Genomic DNA, 15,129 nt, shown 5'->3' on the forward strand with positions numbered 1-15,129 from the left:
GTCTGTCCCCTCTCTCGGAACAGACACTTTACAAACTGTCCCGTCCGTCCGTGTTGACTTGTGTACTGTGATATACTGTATAAATATAAACCAGCTAGCTAAAAAAAAGAAGGCTAATATGACTCCAAGTTTAATTTAACCGCGTTTAGTCACAGTAACTAAGTGTGTTATCAGGAAATAAATTGATGGAAGTTATGACCTGCTGTATCTCTCTTGCGGATGTAGGATGAGGATGTAGACAAATGCGGCTAACGTTAATAATTTGGTAAATACAGAAGCGCATTAGCTTCACGTAATTGATTTTGACGCCACTTTTCTGCTTCCTCCAGTTGAAGCAGAAAAGGCACACATTTAAATACTGCAACAGTTGTAATAATTGATGTAATTTAACTGACCGGTGTTGTTAAGTAAACAAGGATCCTGTAGGCCTACAGGCGGGGCCAGGTGTCTGAATGAGCTCTGACTGACTGCACAGCCGGTGATATAAGGTGTTATGAGTAAGTTATTCAAGGAAAAACATGCTTAAACGCCTCTACGTTCAGGTTTTGTGGTTTTCTTTGTTTTGTCAGAGAACAACCGTCATTAATAAGTTAAATTCTTCATATTTTGAAAATAATTGTTCATTCACCTGCATTAAAGCTGTAAGTTTGTGGCAAATACCGTCACTGTTATTTACTGCTTGGCGGATGAATGACAGGTAACTTGAGCTGCAAATGGTCAGTATAGACAGGCCTCCATTTACCGAGACTGTCAGGATGTGATTGGCTGTGTCCAACACTTCCAACAGGTTTAAAAATGAAAGTATTTTGCTTAACCAGAGTTGTTTGTCTGTTTGTCTGCAGGCTGTTTCGGCACTGTGTTTGGTGTTTTATGCTTGTGTTTCGCTGCTTTACCGTGTGGAAGCAACGTCAGACACCCTGAGCTCTTTGGATGCTTCTTTCTGTCAGTAAGTATCCCACAGTGCTTCACAGAGCTGTGATCCCGGCTTACCTAATGTCCGATAAACCAAAAATAAACATGGAAAAGACAGAAGAGAATAAGGCCTCGTTTGCTCACTCAGTGTTGTGTTTCAGCACATCTCGCTCATGCCAGCATTGGCACATATCTAAATAATATGAGTTTCTTAGCACCAGAGCCTGTTCATTTTGCTCTCAGTACAGATTGTAATATAAGATTGTTTAGACTGTGTTTGTCTCTTCACTAAAGTGGTGGTCTAAAGGTGATCTATCCAGTACTGGACATCGACAAGTGCCTCGTAATCCCAAAGGATCCGAACCTCAGAAGGGAGATCAGCACAGTTTGGAAAGCCCCAAAGGTTTACTTCCCTCAAGCACAAAAGGTAAGAGATGCATGTGTGTATTTGTTTTTTATTATATAGATCGCCCACTTTCACCTCTGTGTGTCCGTCCAATGGTACCTCAGCGTCATACTGCAGATTCTAGTCCTCATGTCCTTGTGTCTGCTCCTCATTCCCTGCCTAAACAGAAGCATATTAGTCATATTTGAACTGTGTTTTTTTTGTGGGTTTCTTGGGATATTTTTGACACATTACTGCGTTAAAATTTATTTTTCTCGAGCGTTATGTGCCAAACATGCACATACTTATTTGTAACACTAGAGGGCAGTAATAGAAAAGAAAAGCCGCATGTCTACCTCACCAGATCATGCTTTAAGTCGCTATGACAAGAAATAATAAGTTCATAATAAAATATTATGATCATGAATAAACATTTTAGTCATTTTTTAAATGCTCTCTGCTTCTGCTCTCCTGTTTTGAGCTTCTGTATCTCGTTTTGTCTACATTACTTTTGTTCTGTTCCCTGATTCTCTGCTGTAATCTTTGTCACCAGAGGATGGTGCTAGCATATCATAATTGTAAGACCTTTAATGAGCTGTTGTGCCAAACCAAAGTAGTGTCAGTAGCTACAGTTTATAGTATTCGCAATGTCAGATAACATAAATTGTAAAGTAGATATGACATTAAGTCATTGACATTCTTCATTCAGTCACTGAATTGGACAGGTAAATGCTCTAATCTCTGTTTCATCCTAGTGAAGATACAAACAAAGAAAAAAATCTCTTTGGTTTTAGGTGTCCTTACAGTTATTAAATTGAATTTCAACAGAGAGCACACAAAGCTGTGCGTGATTTAGAGGACCAGCATTTGGACCAGTACTCTGTAGTTGTAATAAAAAAAGTTCATGTAAATACTCCAACCGTGACCCTAAAACTGAAATAGATGCCTAAAAGTAATTAATTTATCTGAAGACATAAGCTGTCATTCAGAGAGGTGTTGTAAAATTACCGTTGGAAGTTTGAAAGTTGTGTTACAATAATGGATGTATTCATACTATGCTTGATACGATTAAAAAGATTTTTAAAAAATGTTGAAACAAAAGAAATGCTTTTGAGAAGAGAATGACATTCACATTACAGCCCCTAAATAACTTCTGTATTTCATGAACCTAAATAACTTCTATATCACATAAACTGAAAACAAAAACAAGTTTGCTAAATAGGTTGACGGTAAATGTGGTAGGGCTGAAATGACGTGAAGTAAGTTCCTTTTAAAATACTTACTCTTGTCATGCCAGATAGAGAGTCATTTAGATAATCTGTGTAGTATACATGTATTTAAATGCGTATTTTTCCATGGATCGTGTTCAGTGTCAGTGTGACAAATTGAGAGAGACGCAGTTTCCCATCCACAGAACCCCTGCTGAAGTTGACAATGAAATCACATCAAGCGCACACCGAATCCTATATCTGTAAATTGAAAACTTGAATTGAATGCCACCTCGATTTAGGAGCTAGTTTATGAATTCCAGAGCTAAGCAGTCTGGCCTGAACATGATCTATTGCCCTTCTCTTGCCCAAACTCCATTTGATCTATGGTCGTATTATCTATAATGCTGTCTTACATGATTCTCTTTTATTGCTAGATTCAGTGTCAGACAGCAAAACAGATTACATGTTGGATTAAATCAATACAAACTTTATTTACTGGGCTCTGAAATGTAATTTTTCCTGACACTTAAGTAAACACGTACTATTGAGGGATCAGATTGTTGCCTGTGGTTGTGTGGTTGGTCTGCTGGTCCACCACGCTTTCTGTCACTGTGCCATGCTGCCAGCGCCGCTGCTATTCTCTGCCACTCAGCTCTTATACCCAGTAGTAGGAATACAGAATAGTGGCTGCTCATGCTCAAATCCACCCACAGTAACTCCCACTTCATTACTGGGACGGGATGCATGCCTGCTGAGTAATTGTAATGGAGCGCAATGGGCAGTAGTCCCATACACCCGCCTCTAAATAGGTGCTCACAACCAAAAACAAAAGCAAAGGGCCACAGAAACTGCAGATTTCTGTGTTCAAACTTCAGAGCAACGATTCACCACTTGAACTTATGTGTTAGCAAAACCTGGCATGCGTGATGATGAAGCATTTTTAGAAATTCTAATTACACTCAAAAGCATCTACAGTTTGAAGCAAGTGGGATATGTATTGGCTAATGAGACTAAACTATAACAACATGACTTGCAGTCAGTCTCATAAATAAAGTTAGTGCAAAGTGATAATGAGGACTGGAAATGAAACAGACCTGACCGTGTCCTTTCATGGGAGCATGTTTGAAAATTACAGTAGTAAGTCCAGTCCTTGAAGGTCACCATGTATATTTTAAAAGATGCAGGCGCTACAAAGAACGACAGCAGAAAACGGAACAGTCGTCTGCTTCATTTCCCATTATGGATTTTCCATAATTGTACAATATAGACTAAGAACAGTTTAACACTTAAGGATTAAGCTGGTGTTTCAAAGCGACTGCATGATATAAGTGATTAGAATTTATTGACGCTAAATGTTGAACACCAGTGAAGTCTCTGAAACTACAATAGAAATGGGTTATACCTACACAGAGCTACACGTGATCACCATCATTTGTTAAAATGAGACCTATAGCTTTTCCTGACTGCAGTTGTAATATCCAAAATTACATAGCACAGCGACCTCAAGATTAGTATCATTGTGGAAATTAAAGTCAATACTGAAAAACTTTGCTTGTTCCTCGAGTCTCACACCCTGATGCATTTTCTTTGTAGGATCCCGAAGCATCTGTGAACTTAAGTTTAATCTAAAATAACTGTCAACTTAATCAAATTGATACTCTTATATGCTCATTCAAAAGCAGCTGTTTTTTGAATGAATAATTGTCATATCTGGCATACAGTGCTGTAGGAATGATTTCTGACTCAGGCAGATAATGAAGATCTCAATCAGTATAAAATGCAGGATCCCAGGACATCTTTCCAAATTTTCCAAATCAACTCTACACCAAAGCTACACTGACTCCTTGTTGTATAAAGTGTCTCTGACATCATGTCTGGAATTAAAATTTCACCTAAGGTAAATTCCTGATGCCTGTACAGTGTTGTTATTGGACTGTAACAACATTATTGCTGATTAGTAATGCAGGTTAATTATGTGGAAAGTTGTGTCTAAATGTCAGAGTGATGTATCAACACCTTGTCCTGTTTATCTAGATTCTACGTGTCTCAGTTCAACATTCAAATGTGCTGCAAATGCCAAAATGCTTTTAGGAATTTTGTTTCCACACAAAGGAAGGGCTGCATGAGTTTTTCATGTTGATGGAGGCCCAGAAAACCTGGCCAAAAGACAAAAAACCTGTAAGATGAAGCTTTGCCTGCAGAAAAGAATAAAAGAATGGTGAAAAATTAAGAAGACTCCAAAAATAACCAAAGACCTCTGAACTAGAAAGGATCAAACAGCTCTGTATATATTTAGCATCGAAGTGAGCTTTTGACGCAACCAGAGAATGTTTAAGTGAGTATCCATCTTCTTCAGCCATCGTAAACTTTCTGTTAATTGAGACTTTAATTTACTTCAGCCTGATTACAGTTATTCCATTTTGAACAATTTTTTATTTGAAAAGCATGCTTTCCTACTAATGCCTACCTTACAACTAAGCTGTACTGTTGTTTTGAAAAAAAAATATTTATCACTAATGGCTGCATTTTTCCTGAGTAATTTACCCTGGACATTAGTGCGACATTTAACAAAATTAAGCCACCTGAAGTGAAGTGATGTTTTATTTTATTTTTTTGTTTTTTTTTTGTTCTTCAACTTACTACTTAATTAACTATTTTTTTTCCCCAAGGACAGAGAGTTAGGGCTCATGTGGATCCATGAGAAAGTGCATTTAGGGTGACCAGTTAAGAATGGCTGAAATTCAGGATGAGGTGGGTGGGTGGGGCCACGTTACCAAAGTGGGCGTGGCCTCCAGTACATTACATTCATCGTCTTTGTTTGGATCTTTTAAGGCATCAGTGATCCGTGGGTATTTTCATTCCCTCTCCTGTAGTAACATTTTTGATCAGATAGCTGGATGATCACCAGGTCCAGGGGCTGTGAGTCGCAGTTTGGGATCATGTGAGCTGTTGTCTTAAAACAGCCACCGCTGCTGATGAAAATCTACCTGATGTGACTCAGGCAGAAACAGATGTTTAAAGTTTTATTCACATTTTTTCATGTGGGCCGGCTTCCTTCCTCGCTCCCTCCTGAAAGTGACAGTGTTGGAAGTATTTGGGATGATGTATGCAACTCAACACAATATATAGCAAAGGCCTCGTCATTTTTTGACATTTTATTGCAGAAATGTTACATATTATATCACAAATCAACAACGTCACAGCTATGCGTCGCCTTCATGAGTAGCTGTTAATACATTTGCAGCACTGCACACAGGCAGAAGACTGAAACAGCCATAATTCGTGAAGGCTACAGACTTTTAAATTTTAAAAGGTTACCATGCAGTCCCTGTTGTAGCTAATTCAGAGCCAGAACCATCTGTGCGCAACACCAAAGGAATATTTCCAAACGATCAGTACTTAATGTTTTATTGAGCTACAATGAATCAAAAAATTTTGGTTTGTGTCTAATTTTCAGGACAAACAGGGCAGGATTCGGGACAACTGCTCGCAATTCAGGACGGACTGTACCGAATTTTTTGCACTTCTGCTCACGCTGTATATATTATTAAAATAATTCTGAGTCTTTGACACAAGCATGCTCATCTTTTTCTCCTTGTAGTCAGTGTAAACAACTCAGGCCACTGGAGCTATCTTTACCTCATAGTTATTCCAAAAGTGAAGACAGTTTTAGAGTTGTTGTTTTCTTTTTTTTTTTTTCAGTAAGGACCATAGCCACAGGGCACATTCTTAGACATGGGGGATTTCAAAGCCTTGTTTTTGGGTAGACATTTCTTGCATCTGGTGGATGGAATGAGGGTTTAAACCATTACTGCGATTAGAGCTGCCTCACTATGATCTCTTGAGCTTGCTTACTGCTGCTAATAGCTGTTTCCTCTCTATTTCCCTCTATCTTTTTCTTTTTCGCTTTCTCTCTCTCTGTGAATGATTTTTATGCTTTGCTAAAACATGTGGGGGCGTTGAGAGAGGATTTAAATGCAACGATCCCCCTCCTCTTTTTTTTTTGGTGAATCTCAGCGTTCTTTTCTGCAAGCCTCTGATGACGACAGGGCAGCTTTAAGCCTGGCAGTGCCCACGGCAGGCTGCCGTCTCAGCGCTGCCCACTCTCCACTGTGTTGGCATGCTGGAGAAAGCGAGGGTGGGGTTCCTCTTTAGCAGACCCTGTCATTCCTAGGAAAGCCTACATGTCCACCCATGCAGGATTCCTGATAGGTCTTCATGTTAGGGATGTGAGTGCACAAAGATAGGGATTTTATTGTCAGTAGGCGACGGTCTTCGTTCAGCGAAGAGTCAAGGATGTATATTTAGATAAAGAGACAAGGCACTTCTCTGAGCCTTCACATGACAGAGAGGGTCAACAAGTGAAACATGTTCTGTAATATCCGTCTAATTGCATTTTCAGTGTCATCAGGTGGGTGTTTTTGGCACTACTGGATTAAATGAGCGCGTTTGGCCGAGATTCAGGGAGTTTATTTCCTTAGCTAATGTTCCCCTTTGTCATTATAACACCCTGTTAAGCTGACCCGTGTCCCGCTCCATTCAGTCATTGCCCATTACTACACAACATGTATGATTCATGCAAGCTTCTGAAGAGGAAAAGATTTACAACCTTATGCTACCAGGAGCACTGGAGTGATTATACTTATTCAATGGAATGAAAGGAGGCACTAAACCTCCTAAGCCACCTTTCCACACAGAAGAACAAGAAGAGGAATTTACACCTTGTGAAGCATGTGTGTGGTATGTGGGCCACTGCAGGTGCAGAAGTAGGTTTTCAAGGTTTCACTTCTGCCCTAAGTTGGAAGGACAGAGGGGAAAAGGACATGTGCCAATGTTTCTCTTGCATAAGTAAGAATGCACCTGACACATTTATGTTCTTTTTTTCCCCTCTCCTCTTTTTCCCGTTTTATCTTTCCCTCTATGCACACAAGTGACCCTTTTGTACCCTGTTGCTGCAGTATTCCTTCACTTTACATTTGGTTTAAGATCGTAGGCAGCAATACTTTTACTCTGTGGCTGTGAGTAAAATATGATTTCAATTACCATGAAAATCTATTGTATTATCAATGGGAGGATAAGAACAGATTAAGCAAGCTCTGGGATGCTCTTATGGATGACAATGGTCAGGTTTCTATGCAAGCAGTGGTGTTGGAGAAAATGATAGATTTTCGTCGTTTGACAAAAGCTCTGAGGAAAGGAGGTGGTTGAACACATAAATCCGTCTCAACAGACCCTGACATGCTTAAGATGAGGTTGTTTGTTTCAATGCACAGGAACTTTTTTAGCATTGATAGAGAGGTCAACTTTATACATAGCAAACTAAATCAAAGTTAATGAAAATGGAGCGATCTGTTGTTGAAAGAAAAAAAATGTCCACAAGTTAATTTCCACAAGTGTGCAATTTTTTTCCTCATGAGACTACAAATGACAATCATGAAATTCATTAATTAGATCCAAATTTGTGACAGGGCCTCAGCCCAGAGGTAATAGACTTAGAGAAGCAGCGGGTCTGTAATGAAAATACCGCCTGAACCTGTGCCTCCTGATTATTATTCAGTATTCACACAGAAATTCTACCTTGTCAGTTCATATACATTGACGGCAAGATCTGTTCAAACAGAGATTCATAATCTGCATGGGAAGTGCATCTGCTGCTGTGGATACTTAGACAAACATACAAGATTAAATTTCTATTTATATGAGCCACAGAAACCTAACATTTACCAGGGATTCATTCTAAGATCTGGAGCCGACTCGGTCGCACTTTGGCACAGTAAGAAACTTGTACCCGTTATTAATTTGTGATCTGTCCAGCGGGAAAATGTCTGAAGCCTCATGATCCCAAAATTATCAACATGGAAAAATATTGAACTGCTCTTCTCTGCATTTTTCATTTTGTCTTCTTACTGTGTTTGTTGTACGATCTCAAAAAATCTCTGGGCCTCCCATCTCTGAATTTTAAGTTGTTTTTTTATGAGCTCCTTCCTTTGTGACGAAGTTAGTACAGAGAATGAAATGTGAACTTTCATTTAGATTCTTAGTTGTGTATAATAAATTATCCAAAGTAAAAAGAGTTTTAAAGTAGACACCCCTCAGGATTTTATGGACAGGATTATTGTGCTGCTTATGCTTGAAACTGAGGTAATTGACTTTTTTTTCTCTGACAGGCTCTTTTCTTTTAAAACTACCCTAAGTAATCACAAAGTTAAAAGTGATCATGTGAAGTTTACTTAAGACCCAGATGCTTGGCTTAGTGGCATTTTGCCCAAAATGTTTTGTGCTTCTCATTTGTGGTCAGGCACAGGGTTTAGTTACAGTTGTGTCCCAATCCTCTGATTCACCTTCTTTAGGAACAGCTTCAGGGCTGCTCACAATATGCTTAACTCTCCATAATGCCACCCCCTTCATCTCCCCAGTGGTCTTATTGTCTTAACTCTGGATGGAGAGACAGTGTTAAGAAAAACAGGTTAATACACGTTTGGCACACTGAAAGTGAAGTATCTTTTCAAAGATGCTCTCTATTCAAGTTTTTCTTTGGATAAATTTTTTTTCATCAGATGATTCCTGCTTCTTCCAACTTGTTTAGATACCTCGCCGGCCTGTTTTTGCTGTTTGTAACGATGCATTGCAGGTGGTTCATTTTGCTTTTGACATTAAAAGGCAGTTGCTAATGGTAGCAGCAATCAGGGCTTCATTGATGTGTTGATTGATCTGAGAACAGGAGATGGTAAAACTGCCTTGCTTCCTTGTCATTTTCCTGATCCTGTAGTTTGGAAGCAGAGAAAATGTTATGCAAATGATTTGTTAATCCCTTTACATTATTTGTTCCATTTCTCCCTTTCGTTTTCACACTCAATTTCTAGCACAGCAAGCTGACAGGCGGACACCCTCAGATTGCTAATTCTCAAGATAGGAAAAAAAAAAAAAGTCAGCCATCCATTTTGTATATATAATATACTTGCTTCAATTAATTAATTTGATTTGAATGATTTACCTTTAAAAAACAACAACAATAAAACAATGGACAAAGCGATCCTGAAAGCCATTCAGGAACTTCACTTTAGACACCTTCAACTTTAACCTCATTCTCTTCCTCTTTGTGTATGAGTCTTAACTCTAAGCTGAGAGAGCAGCAGCACATGTGACCAGTGTTTTTTTTCTCTGTAGTTTTGTTGTCCCAAAGGTTGGTGTTAAAAATAATAAGAAAGAGGTGGGATGGTCTTAGATTCAAGAAGCTTAAAATGCAAAATCTCAAATAAGCCCAATTTTCCCTAGCCAATCGCATTTCATTTTGGTGGGTTTGTGTTGATCGTCTCAACTGACTCACATACCGCCCCTCCCCAAATAAAAACACTACAGATTTACGTGGCTTTTCAAAAAAAATGTATCTAGACATTTATCCAGCTTAATCTTCTTAACATATTAAAGTGATTTGCTTTACCCTGAAGTGGCTGAAGCTGCGAGCTCACCGCCCCTCATGGCACTAAGACCTGAGAGGCATTGTGGACATCTTTCTGCTCTTGAATAAGAGAGAGGTGGGCAGAAGTCAACCTGCTTCTCAGCTGTGAAGCTGTGGCTGTCCCCGCTGTGTGTCCATTTTATTTTTTTTGTTCTGTTATTAGTCCAACTGTTGCACTCAGTCAGTGTTCTTAGGCACACGACTCTGCCAGAACTGCCCACACTGTGGTGTGGAGGTTTGGAGCTCTCAGCTTTTGAGCTGAGCTGAAAGAGCTCTCTCACAGAGTAGGTGTTGGCAGGATGCTTTGTTTCTTTCTCTGAATGTCATGAGAGGTATGGATAATGAGAAAGCTGAAGCACAGTGATGGCATGATTTTTCTGGGTGCCAACTTTATGCCTGAGTGCAGATCTGGGCATTTTCACATAGACGATGTGCTTAACCTTTTCTTTGGACGCGACACAAATCTGAGAATCAGTAGTGACGGTTACAATGTGTTTTTCCTTGAAACACCACTTCACAGGCCAAGCAGCTAAAAGGTCTTGGTCAAACTCAAGTACTGCTAATGTCCTTATTTGGCATAATGCTCTATGGATGTGCTGCAGGGCGTTAGATTTGTCAGATTTCATCAGTGGAAGTGGAAGTTCAAATATGGAGACATTCATTTTAGCTGAAGCCCGTGTCCATTTATTGTCTTCGTGGTATTTTGCTCAACGTCTGTCAAAGTTAAATCAGACGTGATGCAGTCAAAGTAAATGTGGCCATTTTACAAGTAGAGTTTATTTTATTTGGATAGCAGTTTAAAGAGTTGCCTGTTGTTTGGGGTTTTTTTTCTTAATAAAACTGTCTCTCCCATACTTGTGAATGCGATATTTCAGTCACCTATATTTCAACACCTTGAGGGAATATCTTCATGTTTTTTAAAAATATTTTCATATTTTTATCAATAACTCATAAATTCATATGCCAAAATTTCACACAAATGTCTAATAGAATAAAACAATGAAGTGATTTTATATCCAGCAGGTCAAAGGTCAACTTCACTATGACATAATAACAAATCCAAACCCTGTCCATAGCTGAGGACCAGAAGGGGAGATTGTTGACTGACGTCTTTGTTTAACATTGGCCCTCGGACTGTGCCATCAGCCTCCTCTGTGGAGATCTGCCACCATTAATTAAGTGGTCCTTCCTCTCTAAGCCAGAGTCTGCAGCCATGAAGTTTTATATCAAAAAGGATCTCCAGTACAGTTTCCAGTTCACGTGCTGGAGCTTTGTTCTTCTTAGTGGAGAGAAAGACCAGGGACTGCTTTTTGCTCTGCTCATGGCTTTTAAATGGTTACCATCAAGAAGACGTACCTTTTACCTTTTGTTTCTTCTGCATTCAAGTCTGTCCAAGAAGTCATAGTGTTCACTAAGCTGGATTTGCACATTGCATATAACTTGATTAGGAACAGGCAAAAAGATGAATGGAAAATGGCCTTTTGCACCCTGAGTGGCCATTGTGAATTTCTGGTCATGCCTTTTGAATTAGATTGGATTGGCAAATGCTCCAGCTTTGTTAATCAGGGATATGCTTAGTTTTTGTCTTCCTGGAAGAGAACATGTGCATCATGTCTGGATGGTAATCTAGAGGCTGAAGCAGCATCATCCCGCAGTGAAGCTGGAGAAAGGTAACTTTCACACCACTGGTGTGCCGTTACTGAGCTATATCATCCCTCTTCAGGCGTTTAGATGAACAAGATGAAGACAGTCCAAGAGTATTTTTGGGGTTTCCCAATTTCTATTGCAAATACATTTGAAGCTTCATTTTTGTTGCAGCCTCCGCCACAGCTTTGACAAAGTTCTCCCGGGCATGTTGAACGGACTCCAGGGGCGTACAAATGATTAGAGCCCTCAGAGTAAATTCTTGTCAGCACCAATCCTGGGCCACCCAGACACTGATCATCTCTTTGTTGTGGAGCTGGACATTCCCAGTCTGGTCCGTCTCATCTTGTTTCGGGTACCAGAGAAGGATAACAGTTTGAACCCCAATGCTTTTTTCTCCATTAGACTCACAATTTGGTTCCACTTATTACCAGTGGACATTGTCTCACAATGTGGCGCTCAATTTATTTCTCATTTCAGGAGAGTATTTTTGTCAGTTTGTCAGTCATTCACTGAACATGTTTTTGTGCTGCTTTGCCACAAACCACTTCTGTGACTGAAATATGTGACTGACCTGCTGCATAGAGTAATGGAAGCTTGCCTCTGGCTTCATTCTATATTCATTCTTCACTCTATACACAGCTTTTGTAGTCCACCATTTGTGTATCAATGAATCTTCTAAGAATCTTCTGCAGTTTTATTATTATTGGTAAAGTGCCAACCCTTGGAGGATAATGAAAATTACTCTGCATAACTAAGTATAAACAAAATACAAATACAGTTTGCCGGAAAAATTTTTGCCGCAAAATAGACAATATAATGTGGATAGATTTATGATAGATATTATTGTAACACTGTATGCAGCAAATCTGCTGGAGTGTGACAGCATGCAGTGATGACTTTCTCTTCTATTCACTCTCCGATATGTGCTGCACCATAATGACTTAACTCTGATGTGTTTATGTAAATGTGTCCACTTATTGGGATATCTCATGAAATAAAATGTGGTGTTTTGCTCTGTCCCTTCCCTTATTCAAACTGGCAGGTACTTGACCTCTTGTACTTGGACTGAATGTCTGACAGGTGTTAAAATCGTACACCGAGGCTGTCCATACAAAATGTTGTTGAACGCAGCACAGCTCTACACGGACGAGCACTTCAAACAAACTATGAGTGGTTGCTTCTCTTCATATCACAGAGAATAGGAGAAATTGATTGGAACTGGGAGGCTTAGGACTGGATTTTCCTCAACCATAATATTTTTTCTTTAACAACTGCAGCTTAAATTTAGATTTTTTTTTTCTGGCTTTGTTTTTTATTTCTTTGTCCAAATCCTATCGAGTGGTGCTTCAGGTTTTTCCTTGAGTAAAAAGTTGATATTGTTGTGGAGAGGGAGAAAGGACTTTTTTCATGTGTGCAGGAATGTAGATTTCTTCCCCCCGTGAAATCCTAATTGTGCCTTGGAGGGCTGGTAGGGTATCTGTGCTCGGCTCAGCTCAACAGGATTTGTGTCTGTGTATGTTAGAATATGTTTCTTAGCTTGAATGCGGATATAACCCTTTCATTGCACAAGCTGCTGATGTTTCATTTTTGCCGATAGGCTGATCCTGTGCATCTGTAGCTTTTTGTGGAAGACATTGAAAGTTTTGTTTAGGAAGCTTCCATATTTGTATTTTATTCTCTTAAATACTTAATATTTGTCGCGTATTAATGTAGATAACATGTGGACCTCTTTCTGAAACAGCCATGTTTGAAAATTAAGCTCCTGAGAGCAGGTCTTGGATGCTGTCAATAGTGTATGGTCAGATTGAAAATATATCTCAGGTCAGAACTGCGTCCGTCCCGTGTGCCTCTTGAATTATTGCTGTGCATTTATCTATGCAAATCCAGGATAAGATCCTATCTGCCTGCAGCGACATATCCCCCTGGATTTGGTCTGTGTGAGTTTGGCAGGTTATGGTTGACAGTCAAAAAGGAATTGCAACAACATATATGCGAAGATTATTGCTGTAGTCATTAATTGTTGGTTGAAAGGGGATTAGGATTACCATTCCTATAGAACACTCGAACACCTGTCCTTCCCCATATCTAACAATGTGACTTCAGTTTTCCTTATTTCAGTATCAGTTCAAGTTGGCAAAATAAAAAAGGCTGATTTATTCAAATGAATCATCAACGCTGGAAATGATTCAATATGTGCCACATTCAGATGGGTGATATATTATTCCCTTGGGGAGAGGCAAAGATGGAGCTGTGGAGCTGTTTCATTTGTGTTGTCTTTATCAGTGTGTCAGGCAGAGAGGCTGAGCTTGTTCTCTATGAATGGACGAGCCCTTGAACCATAAACCTGTACCTCCTCTGATAACAGTTTTTGCATTGTGATATAAGTGCCATTCTCTGTGATGTCCCCTCTGACAGCGCTAAATATATCAACATACACAAAATGATCTGTCAGACGAATTATTTTATTTCAACCAGTTCTCCAAAACTAAGGATTTTCAGTGCTGTGTGCACACTATGTGTTTTTGAAGGCATATTGTGGATTTTGTTAAGGATTCAAAGCAAGGCGCAGTATTGTGGTTGCATTTCACCAAGCTTTGCTGTTCACGCTCTTAATGTTTTGCCCGTAGGTGAACATTTTTACTGTACTTTTTTTCATCCGTACCATGTGCGGCATTTCATTTAATGCTATTTCTACTGCTGGGACCTCAGACTGCTCTGACGTCTGAGATTGCCACATCTTCTAAGGTGATAAGAATGCTCCCTGAATTACTCAGAGTCCGTATGATGACATGGCCCTGATTGTCAGACGGGTGGGCTGGTGACACTGGAACACAGACGGTGCTTGTCTGTTTGAAATATTCTGTTTCAAGCTTCCAAGCCCTGGGCAGTCCTCTCTCCCAGTCTCCCAACACCCAGAATCGCCCACTGAAACAAGACTCTTCCATACTGGAAAATCTGGCCTTGTCAACTGGCAGTCTTGACTAGGTTCAGCCCACATGCCAAGCACCCCCCACCACCACTTCCACCCCTTAATAGGCACTAGAGTTTGCCACCCCATGTAGATGCCTTTTGGTCGCCATCCATGGATGGCGTCAATAGCATCTTCCTACACAACAGTGACTGAACGGAGGGCACAAGAAAATGTGGGAATAATTTACACTTTCTCACTGTACTACCATCAGAAACCATAATTAATCATGATAGAAAAAATGTGGAAGCCATCTTGGCTGGTGAAACACACAGTGCCTGTGAACAGGCCTGACACCTTTAACAGCTCTGATGGCCAAATAGGAATGGGTGTCAGAGTGCTTACAACTAAGCTCCCTTCATAGCAGCATGTATCCCATCGTCTTCATAATTGTGTCAGCTGCATGATGGTTCTCTATGAAGTGGACCTCTTGAAAGACTTTCATATGTTTCATCTATAATTAAATCTCAAGTTTTTCAAACGTGTCAGTACGTGTTAAAATAGCAATAGCAGTTATTCTCCCATTAAAATAAACAAGACTGATCAT

General features: G+C 39.7%; 1 protein-coding gene across 2 annotated transcripts in view; it reads left to right on the top strand.

Moving 5' to 3' along the window:
- Positions 1-15,129, top strand: part of LOC124058169 (phosphatidylethanolamine-binding protein 4) — a 49,624-nt gene that overhangs the window by 229 nt on the left and 34,266 nt on the right. For both annotated transcript variants that reach the window (XM_046387133.1, XM_046387132.1), the window contains exons 2-3: positions 843-946; positions 1,207-1,339. In XM_046387133.1, the coding sequence (XP_046243089.1) occupies positions 843-946; positions 1,207-1,339 (237 nt within the window). The remainder of the gene's footprint in view (positions 1-842; positions 947-1,206; positions 1,340-15,129) is intronic.

The sequence above is a fragment of the Scatophagus argus genome, chromosome 4 (assembly GCF_020382885.2).
Source record: "Scatophagus argus isolate fScaArg1 chromosome 4, fScaArg1.pri, whole genome shotgun sequence".
In the NCBI taxonomy this organism is placed as follows: Eukaryota; Metazoa; Chordata; class Actinopteri; family Scatophagidae; genus Scatophagus; species Scatophagus argus.